Source organism: Takifugu flavidus, chromosome 10 (genome assembly GCF_003711565.1).
Source record: "Takifugu flavidus isolate HTHZ2018 chromosome 10, ASM371156v2, whole genome shotgun sequence".
NCBI classification, from domain to species: Eukaryota; Metazoa; Chordata; class Actinopteri; order Tetraodontiformes; family Tetraodontidae; genus Takifugu; species Takifugu flavidus.
In genome coordinates this window covers 3,231,219-3,243,653 of record NC_079529.1, presented here as the reverse complement: position 1 = coordinate 3,243,653, position 12,435 = coordinate 3,231,219, and the positions used below count along the sequence as shown (strand labels likewise).

Genomic DNA, 12,435 nt, shown 5'->3' with positions numbered 1-12,435 from the left:
CCCTGGATGCATTTCCACACCTTTCCCTTTCTACGTCTGAAATATTGCAGCACTAATCCCAAATAGTGAGTCACTCAGGTTAGGTCCACAGCGATGAGGCATCGTAGCACTTTTATTTCGTTCACAGATTAAGATGTGATGTTTGCACAGACAAATAATTTTAAAAAATTGAAATGTTAAATCCCAGTTAGAGTTTTGTCGGCTGCTTTCTCGTCTACCAGAGGATGAGTGGTTTTTTGTCCTTCTTAGCCATGTGGCAGAGGCAGTTGAGGAAAATCTGCACTTCCTTCTCCAGCTGTGGGGGCGCAGCTGAAGTAATCCACTGCCTCAGGAGCTCAGGGTCATTGTAATCATCCACCCGGCTGGGGCCATTGTCCGGCCTCTTCAACAGGATCCCGAAGGTGTTCACGATGAACTCCGATAAAGTTGGGTGAAGAGTGGCTTTGTAGCCAAGCTTTTCCAAGACCTCCATGAGGTCTTTATACCTCTGAACGAGATAGAGGCGATAGCCCTCATCCACCCTCCCTGTCAGGGGGTGGGTGCTCACCTCCAGGAGAGAAAGAAAATAATTTTACACCCGTTCCGTTGTGAGTTTTGCTCAGATCAACATAATGATAATAGGAATAGATGACTTATTAATCATGACTTTAGAAAATGAGCAGTTCTGAGTCTGACCTCTATGATTTTGTCTTGAATATTGAGCAGGTTGAAGCCATAAAATCGTCTTTGACCCTGGAAGATGTGAGACAGAATTCTCCTGTCCAGCTGATAAATGATCTCTCCAAGTAGCCTCTCCGGATCTGCTCATGGAATTATTCAATGAAAACATTTAAAAATATTTTTATGACTGGTCTCAAAGCTAACCTTTAAGGTCAGGGAGAGGGCCACGGGGGCAGTTCTGGAACTCAGTTCCATCCACCGCCATTGAGTTTTGAACAAAGGACTTGAAGTTGATGGGGGACGAGGTCCTTTGTCTGGCCTCTCCTAAATCTTTTTGGAACTGAGTCTCATCACAGGTGCTCTGCAGCTGGTTGGGCTGTTTTATTTCTGGTGATGAAACAATGAAACAATCACACAATTTTATGCATTAAAATACATTGTTTTCATGTTGCTTTTCACTACCCCTTTTTATATTACATTGATTTTGATGTGTTGTAGGAAGCTCATGTACTCTTAGAAGGGTTAAATGGAAAAACAAATTGAATGTCATGGCTCAAAAACAACAAAGGTGGATTCAAAATTAGTAAAAGTTGTCAATTTGCAAAAAAAATCTAAATTCCTGGAGTCACAAAAATAAGATTTTACTGTCTATTAATGCATCAGCGTTGAACGCCAAACTCAGTTGCTACTTTTTAAATCAATTCCAGCATATTAGGATCAATGATCTGAACGTTTCTGTACTTGAGCCCCTTTAAACTGCAGTATGGCTGCCATCTAACGGCGGGAGGCCGAACTACACCACCTCGTAACTGGTCCTTCGTGTCATGGATGAAACTGTACATCTGGTCGTTCTTGGAGCGCCGCACTCTGCCTCTCAGCTCTTGGTTTTCCTGCATGACGCTGCACAGAACCTTCTTCAGGCGGTCATTTTCCTCAGCAACTTGCTCACTTTGGGACAGCAAGGTTTCGATGGATTCTTCCAGCTCCATTCCGTTGCAGTTTCACGGTCGTCCCACTCAAAATTGTAAATTGTAGCAGTATTAGTGGCACTTGTAAATTACACAGTATGCTTTATGATCAAAGGCTTTGACCAAAGAAGACCAAAGACAAAGTTGCTCCTCCAAAAAACTGATCATCCATTCCATAGCCTATTATCATTTCCTACAAATTTCATTAGAATTTATAACTGAGTGATGCTAACAAAACCAAGCTCGGCTGTCACGTGACCTCCATTGGTGGAGGTAACCAGACACGTTTGTAATTTCAAGTACTAGGCTTTTCTTTATCGTCCTCAACTGTTGTTAAAGTTTCTCGCAGGTCTTCCAACTCTGCTGATCGTGGGTGCAGGGTCTCCATGGCGATGTTTGCGGATGATGGTTTGCTCTCAACAATTCAAGCCTGTAAAATCCTCTGATAATTGAGGCCTTTGATTTGGCCTTAAATCTGACTATTTGAGTCTCGAGACGTCCCAAATATCTATTTTTCTGGCCTCGTCCTGCTCTGACACTGCTTACTCGTGTAAAAATGTAAAAGTTGGCATTTTGTGCCAGTTTAGCTGATAACCACTTTTTCAGTTTTACTTCAAGTGAAATAAAAATAAAATCACAACCGAAACCCAAATTTAATTTTATATATTTTATCTCCAAAAGGTTAAGCAAGTGCAGATGAAACCACTCTGGACAGTTAAAGGCATGGAATGTATTATTTACAATACAGTCATTTTGTACAGCAGAGAAGCCTAACAGTCTAAACTACAGCTCCATGGATCAGTTTACATACTTCAGAAAGGTTAAATAAATCCCAGGCCTACAGTAAAGATTGTTTACTTGTATGTTCATTAAAAATAACAACACAGAATGAAGAAAGAAAAGATTGAATTCTCTCTTTAGTGCACACTACAAGGCAAAAAGCAAGATTGTGGGGATCTAACTACACGTGATTCTGACTTGCCTTCACGTTAAAATGAAAGCTGGTTGCGTTTCTCAGTTCCCCTTTGCTTTTCCAATAATAGCAAGAATGTAGAGAAAGATGTTTATGATGTCTGTGTACAGGTTCAGAGCAGCAAAGACGTACTCCTCAGGACTCAGGGCCAGTTGCTTGTTGCCTAGCAGCAGCTGTGTGTCCACCGCTAAGAACTGTTAAACAGAGAGTCAGATATTAATTACGTTTCACTCCAAAATCAACCATTTGTGGGGAATACATCTCATAGTAAAAGGAAATGATACGGTGATGAAAGGCTAAATTCTGATGGTTAATGTCACCATATACTCCTGAGCTGAGAGGAGCTTTAATGGACTTACGCAGGTGAAGAGTAAAGCTCCCAGGCCAGCGTACACAATGTGCAGAATCCGGTTACGGATGAAGATGCAGAGAAGGCCAAAGATGAGCAAGACCATCAGACAGACGAACAGCACGCCGGAACAGGAGGTGAAGTCATACTTGGTCTGGAGGAGGGAGACACAGCATCACATCAGACATGTGCTGATCCAGGAAGTATACACAAATACACACAATGCAACTTAGACAAACCTGCAAAGAGAAGAGGACCACGGCAAAGCAAACAATGGCCGTGATGCCCACCGCCATCACCACCGAGTCAGTGTCATGGAAGCTGGCGACCATCCCCACCATGTACGACATACTGAGGGTCAGGATCGACTAAAAGGAAGAAAAAGCAAATGCATCAGCAACTGCAGCAACACTCTTCTTACCTGTATAGTGGGCACAATGTATCCCATAATGCACTGTGGACAGTAGTATGCAACTGATGCTCCTTAATCAAGTTTTATCCATCCCATCATCCTTTGCATTTGCATGTGACAAGCTAGACATGATGCTACTTATTAATAATGAGGTAAACTATTAATTACATAATAGTACATCAACATACAAGTGACCAGTGTCTTATATTTATTAATCAGGGAAAAAAATAAAAATATTCGACTGGTGCTGGAGTCAATCTGGTACGTATTTACTACGTGACAGCACAAAGCATCCAAAAGGAGAATTTCAGCTAATCACTGAAATCACCTCCCTATGTAATGAGTAGTGACGAGGGAATTTAAGACAGCCATAGTTTCCATTGATTAAATAACGACACTTCCTCTTCCTGCATCAGTATGAAAAAGGTAATTGCAAAAGGCTTACCAGTGCAACCAAGTTCCACGGATGCGTCCGTCGGAGATTACCACAGCAGCTGATGGCGCACACGGAAACAAAAAATATGCCGTAGGACAAAAAGTAGGTCCAGGTGTTCACCATGACAAATGCCTTGACTTCTTTCACAAAGGTAAAAACAGCCACAAAGGCAAACGTCACCAGTAGCTGAGCAGTCAGCACCAAGAACACCTGTAAGAGAGGATTATTTTGGTTTGTAATCGATTCACAATCAAATTTTGCTGCCTTTGTATGTGTCAGTTGTGGGTAAAAAGAATTCTAGAAAAAAAATAGCACGATTCTGGATTTTTTTTTTTTTACCATTTTACAAACTAGTTAAAATTGCTTAAATTCAACCATCACTTCATTATGTCACTATAGGTTTTCTTACAGTGCACAAGGTTCTTACCTTACGAATAAACGCTCTTCTTATGCTCTTGTTATCAAATCCAAAATCAAAGTCCTGATTCTCATGAAAGGGGGGTGGATCTTCCTCACTGTGGTAAACATCATCTGCCCCAAAATAGGCCCCAAAAATGACAAATATGAAGTTAAGTTACGGAGGAAATAAATGCACACACCTGCATCTGTTATCTATACCAACCATTGTAGTCTCCGCTGGAACTCTGGCCGGGGGCAAAATACGGTGAAGATGCTTTGGGTCCATATCCAGGGCCACCTTGCGGGTTCATGGCTCCAAAAGCTCCAGGGGCACCGGGACCAAAAGCTCAGGACCACCGGGACCAAAAGCTCCAGGGGCACCGGGACCAAAAGCTCCAGGGGCACCGGGACCAAAAGCTCAGGGCCACCGGGACCAAAAGCTCCAGGGCCACCGGACCAAAAGCTTCAGGACCACCGGGACCAAAAGCTCCAGGGGCACCGGGACCAAAAGCTCCAGGACCACCGGGACCAAAAGCTCCAGGGCCACCGGGACCAAAAGCTCCAGGGCCACCGAGACCAAAAGCTGTCGGTGGGGGGAACGGGACGCCCCCGGGAGCAGGGAAACCTCCAGGAGCGGGGCCTCCGAACATGTTGGAGCCTGGCCCGTTCATGTCAAATGCGACAGGAAATGCCGATTGTCCGGGGAGCGAAAGAGGAGAAGGTCCCCCGTCGAGAGCAGCGTAGGGAGACTTGTCGGCGGCCATGTTTGACGTGCGAGCGCAGGCCGACCAAAGTGTTGGATGACTGCAGCAGATATTAAAAGGTGAATATTCAAACGATCAAGATAGCAATAATCGATCAAGATAGTTTCGATATTGACAGGTCGAACTGCACAGCTCGTGACGATGCGGCGAAATAAGAGTATCACGTGACGATGCTAACTTCCGGTAGGTGTCACTAGACAAACGGAGACCGACAACTTGATTAAACAACAATTGAATCAAAATATTCAGTATACTATTGTTTGAGGCGAAGCAATCAGAACGTTTATTTTAAGGTTTCTTATTTGACAACGCATTTTATAAGCAGTTAACATGCATCTATCTTAAACAGTATATAGGCCCCGAAATACATTTCTTTTTTTCTTTTTTTTAAACAACAGAATTAAAATACAGTCTACGCTTAACTCTTTAAATGAAATAAAAGGAGCTTCTTGCCTTAATTCTGTATGCCAGAATTCTGTAAACAATCGAGGTATGACATTGTCGTGGTGTCCCAATCACAGCCGTACGTTTTTTAAACCCCAAAAAATTACTCGACATATGACCAGCTCGATACAACAACGTCAAGATTGTTATATCAAAAGTACTCACGTTGCACAGAAACACAAAGTATGTCCCCGATCGTTCCGTATTTCCTTTGTTTTTGCAGAATCCTTTTACTTCGGGTTTTATAAGATTTCCTTTAACGAGAACGTCGCTGACCGAGAATGATGCGTTCATATATTCAGGAAATCCAACAATCAAAGAGACAAAAATAATGTTGAAAAGTTGATCACAGTAACATGAAAACGATCATAATAAAGAGAATATTAGAGCTCGTTTGTTCCCGCATGAGTTTATGATTGGAATAAACGAAATTTATTTAAAAAAAATAGAAAATCGTAAAAAAAGTCGTCATGTAATGCAGATATAAGGTATCAAAATTACGTACGACACATACATACGGTGACACAATATATGTTTTCTAAGGCTCCGGACCGTCTTTTGCAGGTGTGATGTGATTTTTGAGAAGTTTGTTTGAAATTGAATCCTAAGTGTCATATTTCGGATAGTCCATGAATGCAGCACGTCAAACCGGTTTGATGAGCTTGAAGTCAAAATATTATTCGGACTTTATTAGGAACCAGTTCGTGTCAGAAGGCTACACAATAACAAACTGCAGTCAGTATTGTGATATACAGTGACAGCTTACCCTAGATATCGTGAATGTAACGTTTGAATTATATATCACTTTTATAAAATATTCATATATGTGTAAATATTTGAACTGTTTTAGCAATCCAGGATTCTACATGTTCAATGAAGGTTTTCACCTGTTTGGAATAATTTTCAACCCCTTCTTTGGAATTTCTTTCAAAAAAACAATAAATGTTTTTATATAAATAATTACGTTTTCAAAGTTATTTTACTAAAATAATTAAGCCTTCCAACCTCGGCTTTGTATAAGTAGTGTCATATTTATTGCAATGAACAGAAAATATATTTGGTTTGCATGATTCTACACTCTAACCTCTTATGACAAGAGCAGCTCAAGTACGACAAATAAGGGAAATAGGTTAATTTCATTTTATTTCACATAGTAAACATCTGCATTATTTTGAATCATGCATTAAAAAATGCAAGGTGAAATGGTGACGACCTTGCATTAGAAAGCATTTCACATCTAACGACATCAAATGTAAAAGGTTCTCAAACTCTGTTATCAAGGCTATCAGGTATAAAAACAAAGGATTAGAAATCTATTTGAAACCTTAATGCTACAGGAGGCAGAAAAGGATTTGATTTATTGCTATTTTTGTTCTTCACACACAGTGGTCTTGATGGTTACCCAGCAGCATATGTGGACACGTTTCAGCTTAATACGAGAAATGAATAAAATAATGGGTTTATTATTGTAATGAAAAATAAATACATAAATATTATAATTTAAAAGGCACAGTATGAAACATTTTGTCAACATAAAGGATTCACATTCAACTATGCTTCTTCCCTTTTGTGGACTCACATGTGGTGGAAAACCGAGTGCTTTTACCAGATTCCACCAGATACTCAGCATTTTGTCTTATGTGACATAAAGAAAATCCAAATCCGAACTACTTAAGGGTGCCTATTTCACTCCAAACAATAAAAAAAAAGAAGAATCCCAATGAAACACTGACAAATACTTCTGCATAGCTTTACAGGCCTGAAAACTGCATGATAACATGCTGTTCATGGAAGGTTTGTGGTTTATTTCAAAAAGCTGGGGAAGAAACCTGATCATAAGACAGAAATGCACTTAGGAGATGTTTTTTTCCTTGTTTTACTCAACAGAGTAAATCTATGAAACTAGCACGAGGCCAGTGAGGTCTATTTCTCCTGACGTTAAATATGCGTCTGCTTAATAAATATTAAATATGAATATATATTCAATAGTGACAAAATACCAATCTCACTTGAGCAACATACAACAATTCCTCATTTGTCAACATTTTGGTTATTTTCAGGCTTTTTGGAAGAGAGGGTGCTACATTAAAAAACCGGGAGGTGACACCCATCGTACAGCCCGACGCTCTCCCCCTGTAACATCGCCGTTGATGTGGGAGGAGGCGGCCTTGCGTACTTTTCTCCTTTGAGGCTTTATTCAAAGTTTTACTGCATGCGATCCGTCTGGAGCTGCTGTGGTTGATACTGGCTGAAGGCGGCGGCAGCTGCCGCGGCTCCTGGGGTGGCAGCTGTTGCAAGCGGCTGCTGCATGGTGTAGCCGTATCCCGCTGTCGTCATGTAGCTCGTTGGTGCCGGCGAGGCTGCGTAAGGGTACTGCTCATAGGCGGCGGCCGCGGCGGCGGCCGTGGCGGCTGCGGAGTACTGGGCGTACGCAGCCCCGGTGTAGTCGAGGTATGGAGAAGTGGCAGCGGCAGCCGTTGCAGAGGTGGCAGAGGGCTGCACATGTGGGATCACTACACTGGGCTGGACAAAAGCCTGGGGGTAGATATAATGGGCGGGGACTCTGTAGGGTAAAGACACACAAGGGGTCAATATTGTGCCGCGTTGGGTCACACTTGCAACGGTGAAACCACAAAAGCAGGCGCCACAAATTCTTAAATTCAGTCATCAAATCACTGCAAATCCATTCATTTACCACTGAACCCCTCCCCCACGTAGAAACGAAAAGTTAAAAAGGAAGCAGCAACTCAACAAAGAAACACAAGCACAGCTTTTAAATGTAAAATAAAAAAAAAGCACCTGAATCTGAAACACAGTAAGGCATTGGGTGAAGACAGCCCAGCTCGGCACCCGGCGTTTCTCTGAAAACCGTACGGGACAAAATGCGAGCTTATCAAACGACACCGCAAGAAAAGAACCACGTGTCACACCAACGCCACACGTACAGGCAGGTTAATAAAACCTAAAAACAAACAAATTCAGGAGAGGAATAACAACGGAGCGGCCGAGGTTTTCCATTGACCACACAGCACCTTGTTACGAAGACAAGTGTCTCTGGGTTATGAGGGGGCCCTCTTCATTTGTGTTAAAGACAGGTCTACGTTTAACCAACTGGTCAAAGCTCAGGTGATGTCCAGTGGAAAAGCAGTCTTCTGTGTACACCAGCCTGGGTATCTGGGTAAATTTGGCCCCACTTTTAAACTTGGGTTAAAGCAAAAATACAGAGGAGCAGGTGTGAAACGGTTATATCTGTCCAACTGAGCCCTCCCCCCTTTACAGAAGCACACCCCTCACACAACAACACACACGCGACAACTTGACTGACAAGGGGGGCTGCAAGCCTGCTATTTTTGCTCCCCTTGTCATCTCCAAGGACACGCTGATCTTCTCCTTCAGTAACACATGGCGGGGGTACTTGTCAACTGTGATGGCCGCCTGCTCTACTGTCACTTCCCAGAGTTTGTGTGAGCTACTAAAATAAGAGCTAGCTTCATGAGAAAAATAACAAAAAGTGTGTGTGTGTGGGGGGGCAAAAACGCTTGTACGGTTTGATCGGGACGTGACCTCCTTTCGTTAAAGTCAGATGACTTCGGGCACACTGAAAGGGAGCAGGAGGTTGGGCATTTTTTGGCGCTGTGAGCAAGGAGCTATATAAAGGTGCTTTGTAAACCACGGGGACACATGCGTAATCTGCAGCATATAACCAGAAGGCTCCACGGGCACATGGCTCGGCCCACCTGTTGTCCACAGCCGAGCGGCCCCGTCTGTGCCATACATTATTAACGGTGCTACTGAGTGACTCCCTTTTTCCATCTGAATTTGAGAGGCCGTGGAGATCACTGTAGCCAACAGCTGCTGCCTAAGAGCCCGGCTAAGATCTCCGGCTCCAACAGTCCAGTCAGTGCATACACGAAAAAGACTTTATGGGTTAAGGAAAGTGATCACACATGTAGTTAGTTCATGGCCTACATTCATTTTGCACAAGTTTACGAGCCTTGAATCTTTGCTTTATGAAACTGCAGCTTGTCTAGCAAAGGTAAAGGGGTCAGTCAACATAGTTTGCGTTTAATTTCATCGCATTTTCACACGTTACGTTGAAAAGCAGCATCCGTGTTTCAGAGGCAACACAGAAACGTCTGCCGGTCGGCGTAAGCTACGGCTGAAAGCACTGGTTAATACAGTTTGTTTTTCCTTTTTCCTTTTAAATTAAAACATAGCATCATGAGTAAGGGAAGGAAAAGAACTTCCACATGCAAGCCAGTGGCTGTTTTGTTGCAGGGGATTTTGAAATCAACACACTTTGAGTGATCATCAACCGCCCCTCTGGCAACAAAACACGATCAACTCGATGTTAACAGGAAACCGGGCGAGGAGGGAAAAAAATGAACCACACTCTGAAGCAGAGAACACCAATCGTTTAAGGGGGAGGGAGGAAAAAAAATCATCAACACCGCACAGTTACAGCTCCCTGTCAAAACTCACAAAGTCTGCACAAAAGAACACCTCCTGCACCCCCCCAACCTTCCCCACTGCAAGTAGAAATGAGCACACAGTTAAGCTGAACACCACATCATACTGAAAACAAGGCACACACAAGTCTAAGTACTAATGAAAACTAAAAACAACAACAAAAAAACAAAAAAAATACAAAAGACTTCCATGCATCTAGTCACCATTTCGGCCTGTGAATGTCAGAGTAAACAGGTAAGACTTTAGTGCTCTGCCCAACGCAGACTCAGCTATTCCTCAAACCATCATGTCCCTTCCTCAGCTATTTTAACCGTTATCGCCCCTGTCGGATCAGAGAGAGACAGACAACATGAAGTCAAGTCCTGTGAATTTTGTCTGGGGACAAATGTTCACTTCCGTCACAGTCAACGCCAAGCAGATGAGCACACGTCAACACTCTCATGTCCTCATTCAGGATTTAACAGGTGGTGGCAATTGGCAGAATGATATGTTTACAACCATATGGAACAAATGACATTGGGAAAGAGTGCTGAGAGACATTTCTGCAGGTCAACATACCCATAAGGTCTCTGGATGAAGGCCGGGTGGATCTGAGGCATGCCAAAGGCAAACCCTGCAACGGAAGGAGGTTCTAGATCATCTTGGCTTTTTATTAATACTTCTGTAATTCTCTGTTGAGGCACACACTCTGTTACCTGGCTGGATGACCCTTGGCTTGGCCCCCAGGTAGGCCAGGTTCACATTGGCTTTCCTGCCATCTATTATGGGATTGGGGTCTTTGCATGCCCGGTCAGCCGAGGCCCGGTCTGCCATGGTCACCTTTAGGAAACATCGCATTAATCGGCCTGTTGCGGTTTGGAAAGTACATTTCACCACAAATGACACACTTTTATTTGTATTTCACGGATCTTTTTTTTTTTTTTTTTTAAATGGTCCCGTTGGGTTGATCCAGTAGTTCAAATGTCTTTCTGGATCCACCAAGAGCAACAAATTGTCGCAGGAAACTACAAATTAGACACTTGTATAGGTCGACTTCAGCCCAGAATGGTGCACGTGTGCCCGGGGACCTAAAATGCCGAATCGGAACGGAACATGTTGCTACTTACAAATCCATAACCTCTGGATTTTCCCGTCTGGCGATCGGTGATGACAACCGCCTCCTCGATGTCCCCGAAGACCTCGAAATATTTCCTCAGACTCGGTCGGTGTTGGTAAGGAAGACCCCCGACAAAGATCTTGGTATATGTGGTGTCTTTTTGCGCCGAATGCATCATTGACAAGTTTTGGGGTTGCCCTTTTCCCCCGTATGTTGGAACAAAAGCCGGGAGCTGTCGGAGTTCGGCTGAAGTGGAGGAACGCGTTCGGGTGAGTTGTTGGAAAGACTGCGGCGTGCGCACCAGCTGTCCCCCGGTGATGTGGGTCCGGAGGAGGAGGAGGAGGTGGAGGAGGACACCTGTTAGTGTGTTACGGGAGATTTGGGTGACACAGATACTGAAACTCCACCCAGATCCAGACGCGACAAACTGATCGGCCTGAACTTTATTATGACTTGATCCCTAAAAGCAGGGAGAATGCAATGTCATAGACTGTTTATTTTATTTAGCATCTGAGTCCTTAATGAAAACCCTGCAAGTCCACTGGTTTAAAAGTGAAATAAAAACATACAAAACAACAGCTCATATTAATACAGAAGAAAAAGAGGTTTAAACCTCTGGAGTGTGGCTTTTGCAGACACGGCTCGGTCCAATTTGCAGATATTTTTTAAAAAAAATAATTATATATGTATACTAGAGTGAACAATTCAGTTACTTTTGTCTTTTCAAGTTCTAATATTAAATATAAGTCACATTAACTGTGTTATATCTAATTTATCGCAAAGGCCAAAACTTCATTTAAATCAATAGAAGGCTGACCGCCATTCCAACGAGTATAAAATTGCTTTACAGCTATTGTAACACTGACATTTGGCACTGGAACTGGATAATTCATGAAGCGCCTCATGGTCCAGGACAATAGTAGCCTAGATGTGTCAAATGAAAACCATCCACAGCTGACATGGTCTCTAGTTCTGTAATTTGACACAAGTTACACCAGGTGATCCCACAGGGATATTTTAATTAGGTTAATCTGATATCCTCAAAATTGGACAGCTGAGACGTTCGGGACATCTTCGGCCAGCTGATAGTTCACAAAACAGCCCTTTTGATAGATTATTAATCCCAGGTTATGTCATCAATTATGCAGGTTCACATGTTGGTGTTGTACATCAGTCAGAGCTGGGGGGGAGGGGGTGTCAAAGGGACCATAAATCTGGCAGTGAAGTGTGAAATTTTAGCTCCGAAACATGGGGCAAATATCAGTGCTGGCATCTCATCGGAGACATGTTGTGAAGAATCGCCCGCGACTGAGTCGTGTTTGCAGCTTCATTTTACCAGATAGATGTTTTCCTCGATACATGATATAAATATGATCCATCTCCAGGCAGAGATAACCATATGAGCGCAACAGCAAAACACAAAACCTATTGAAATGCAATTAAATCCTGCTTGTGTGTCAACAT

The 12,435-nt window shown here is 43.0% G+C and overlaps 3 protein-coding genes across 4 annotated transcripts; all 3 read right to left on the bottom strand.

Moving 5' to 3' along the window:
- Positions 1–79: 79 nt before the first annotated feature.
- Positions 80–1,649, bottom strand: LOC130532422 (speriolin-like protein). The gene is made up of 4 exons (XM_057045077.1): positions 1,463–1,649; positions 865–1,047; positions 647–800; positions 80–554 (listed from the first exon to the last, which is right to left on the bottom strand). Exons 1-4 carry the CDS (start codon positions 1,647–1,649, stop codon positions 215–217), a joined length of 864 nt encoding a protein of 287 aa, XP_056901057.1. The 3' UTR covers positions 80–214.
- Positions 1,650–2,280: 631 nt separating this feature from the next.
- On the bottom strand, positions 2,281–5,726 carry grinab (glutamate receptor, ionotropic, N-methyl D-aspartate-associated protein 1b (glutamate binding)). Of its 2 annotated transcripts, XM_057044714.1 has the most exons (7): positions 5,571–5,726; positions 4,421–5,001; positions 4,226–4,329; positions 3,808–4,008; positions 3,190–3,318; positions 2,961–3,104; positions 2,281–2,795 (listed from the first exon to the last, which is right to left on the bottom strand). In XM_057044714.1, the coding sequence occupies exons 2-7, from the start codon at positions 4,506–4,508 to the stop codon at positions 2,643–2,645; spliced, it is 819 nt and encodes a 272-aa protein (XP_056900694.1). In that variant the 5' UTR covers positions 4,509–5,001; positions 5,571–5,726; the 3' UTR covers positions 2,281–2,642. The 2 variants fall into 2 exon arrangements, with proteins under 2 accessions (XP_056900694.1, XP_056900695.1); XM_057044715.1 differs by lacking the exon at positions 5,571–5,726 and having other exon boundaries at positions 4,421–5,126.
- An 805-nt stretch (positions 5,727–6,531) lies between these two features.
- Positions 6,532–12,405, bottom strand: rbm24b (RNA binding motif protein 24b). The gene is made up of 4 exons (XM_057046299.1): positions 10,982–12,405; positions 10,571–10,694; positions 10,434–10,488; positions 6,532–7,968 (listed from the first exon to the last, which is right to left on the bottom strand). Exons 1-4 carry the CDS (start codon positions 11,147–11,149, stop codon positions 7,611–7,613), a joined length of 705 nt encoding a protein of 234 aa, XP_056902279.1. The 5' UTR covers positions 11,150–12,405; the 3' UTR covers positions 6,532–7,610.
- Positions 12,406–12,435: the final 30 nt, after the last annotated feature.

Bases quoted from the DNA above. Each gene is read 5' to 3' on its own strand.
- grinab (XM_057044714.1), bottom strand. From the start codon at position 4,508: ATGAACCCGCAAGGTGGCCCTGGATATGGACCCAAAGCATCTTCACCG. The intron at 4,330-4,420 runs GTTGGTATAGAT...ATTTTGGGGCAG, and splicing joins TTCCAGCGGAGACTACAATG to ATGATGTTTACCACAGTGAG. The intron at 3,319-3,807 runs GTAAGCCTTTTG...TCTTCCTTTTAG, and splicing joins CGTGGAACTTGGTTGCACTG to TCGATCCTGACCCTCAGTAT.
- LOC130532422 (XM_057045077.1), bottom strand. From the start codon at position 1,649: ATGGAGCTGGAAGAATCCATCGAAACCTTGCTGTCCCAAAGTGAGCAA. The intron at 801-864 runs GTTAGCTTTGAG...TTCCATGAGCAG, and splicing joins CCCTCTCCCTGACCTTAAAG to ATCCGGAGAGGCTACTTGGA. The intron at 555-646 runs GTCATGATTAAT...TTTTCTTTCTCT, and splicing joins AGAACTGCTCATTTTCTAAA to CCTGGAGGTGAGCACCCACC.
- rbm24b (XM_057046299.1), bottom strand. From the start codon at position 11,149: ATGATGCATTCGGCGCAAAAAGACACCACATATACCAAGATCTTTGTC. The intron at 10,489-10,570 runs GTAACAGAGTGT...CTTCCGTTGCAG, and splicing joins GCCAAGGGTCATCCAGCCAG to GGTTTGCCTTTGGCATGCCT. The intron at 7,969-10,433 runs GTATGTTGACCT...TTTACCCTACAG, and splicing joins TTCATCCAGAGACCTTATGG to AGTCCCCGCCCATTATATCT.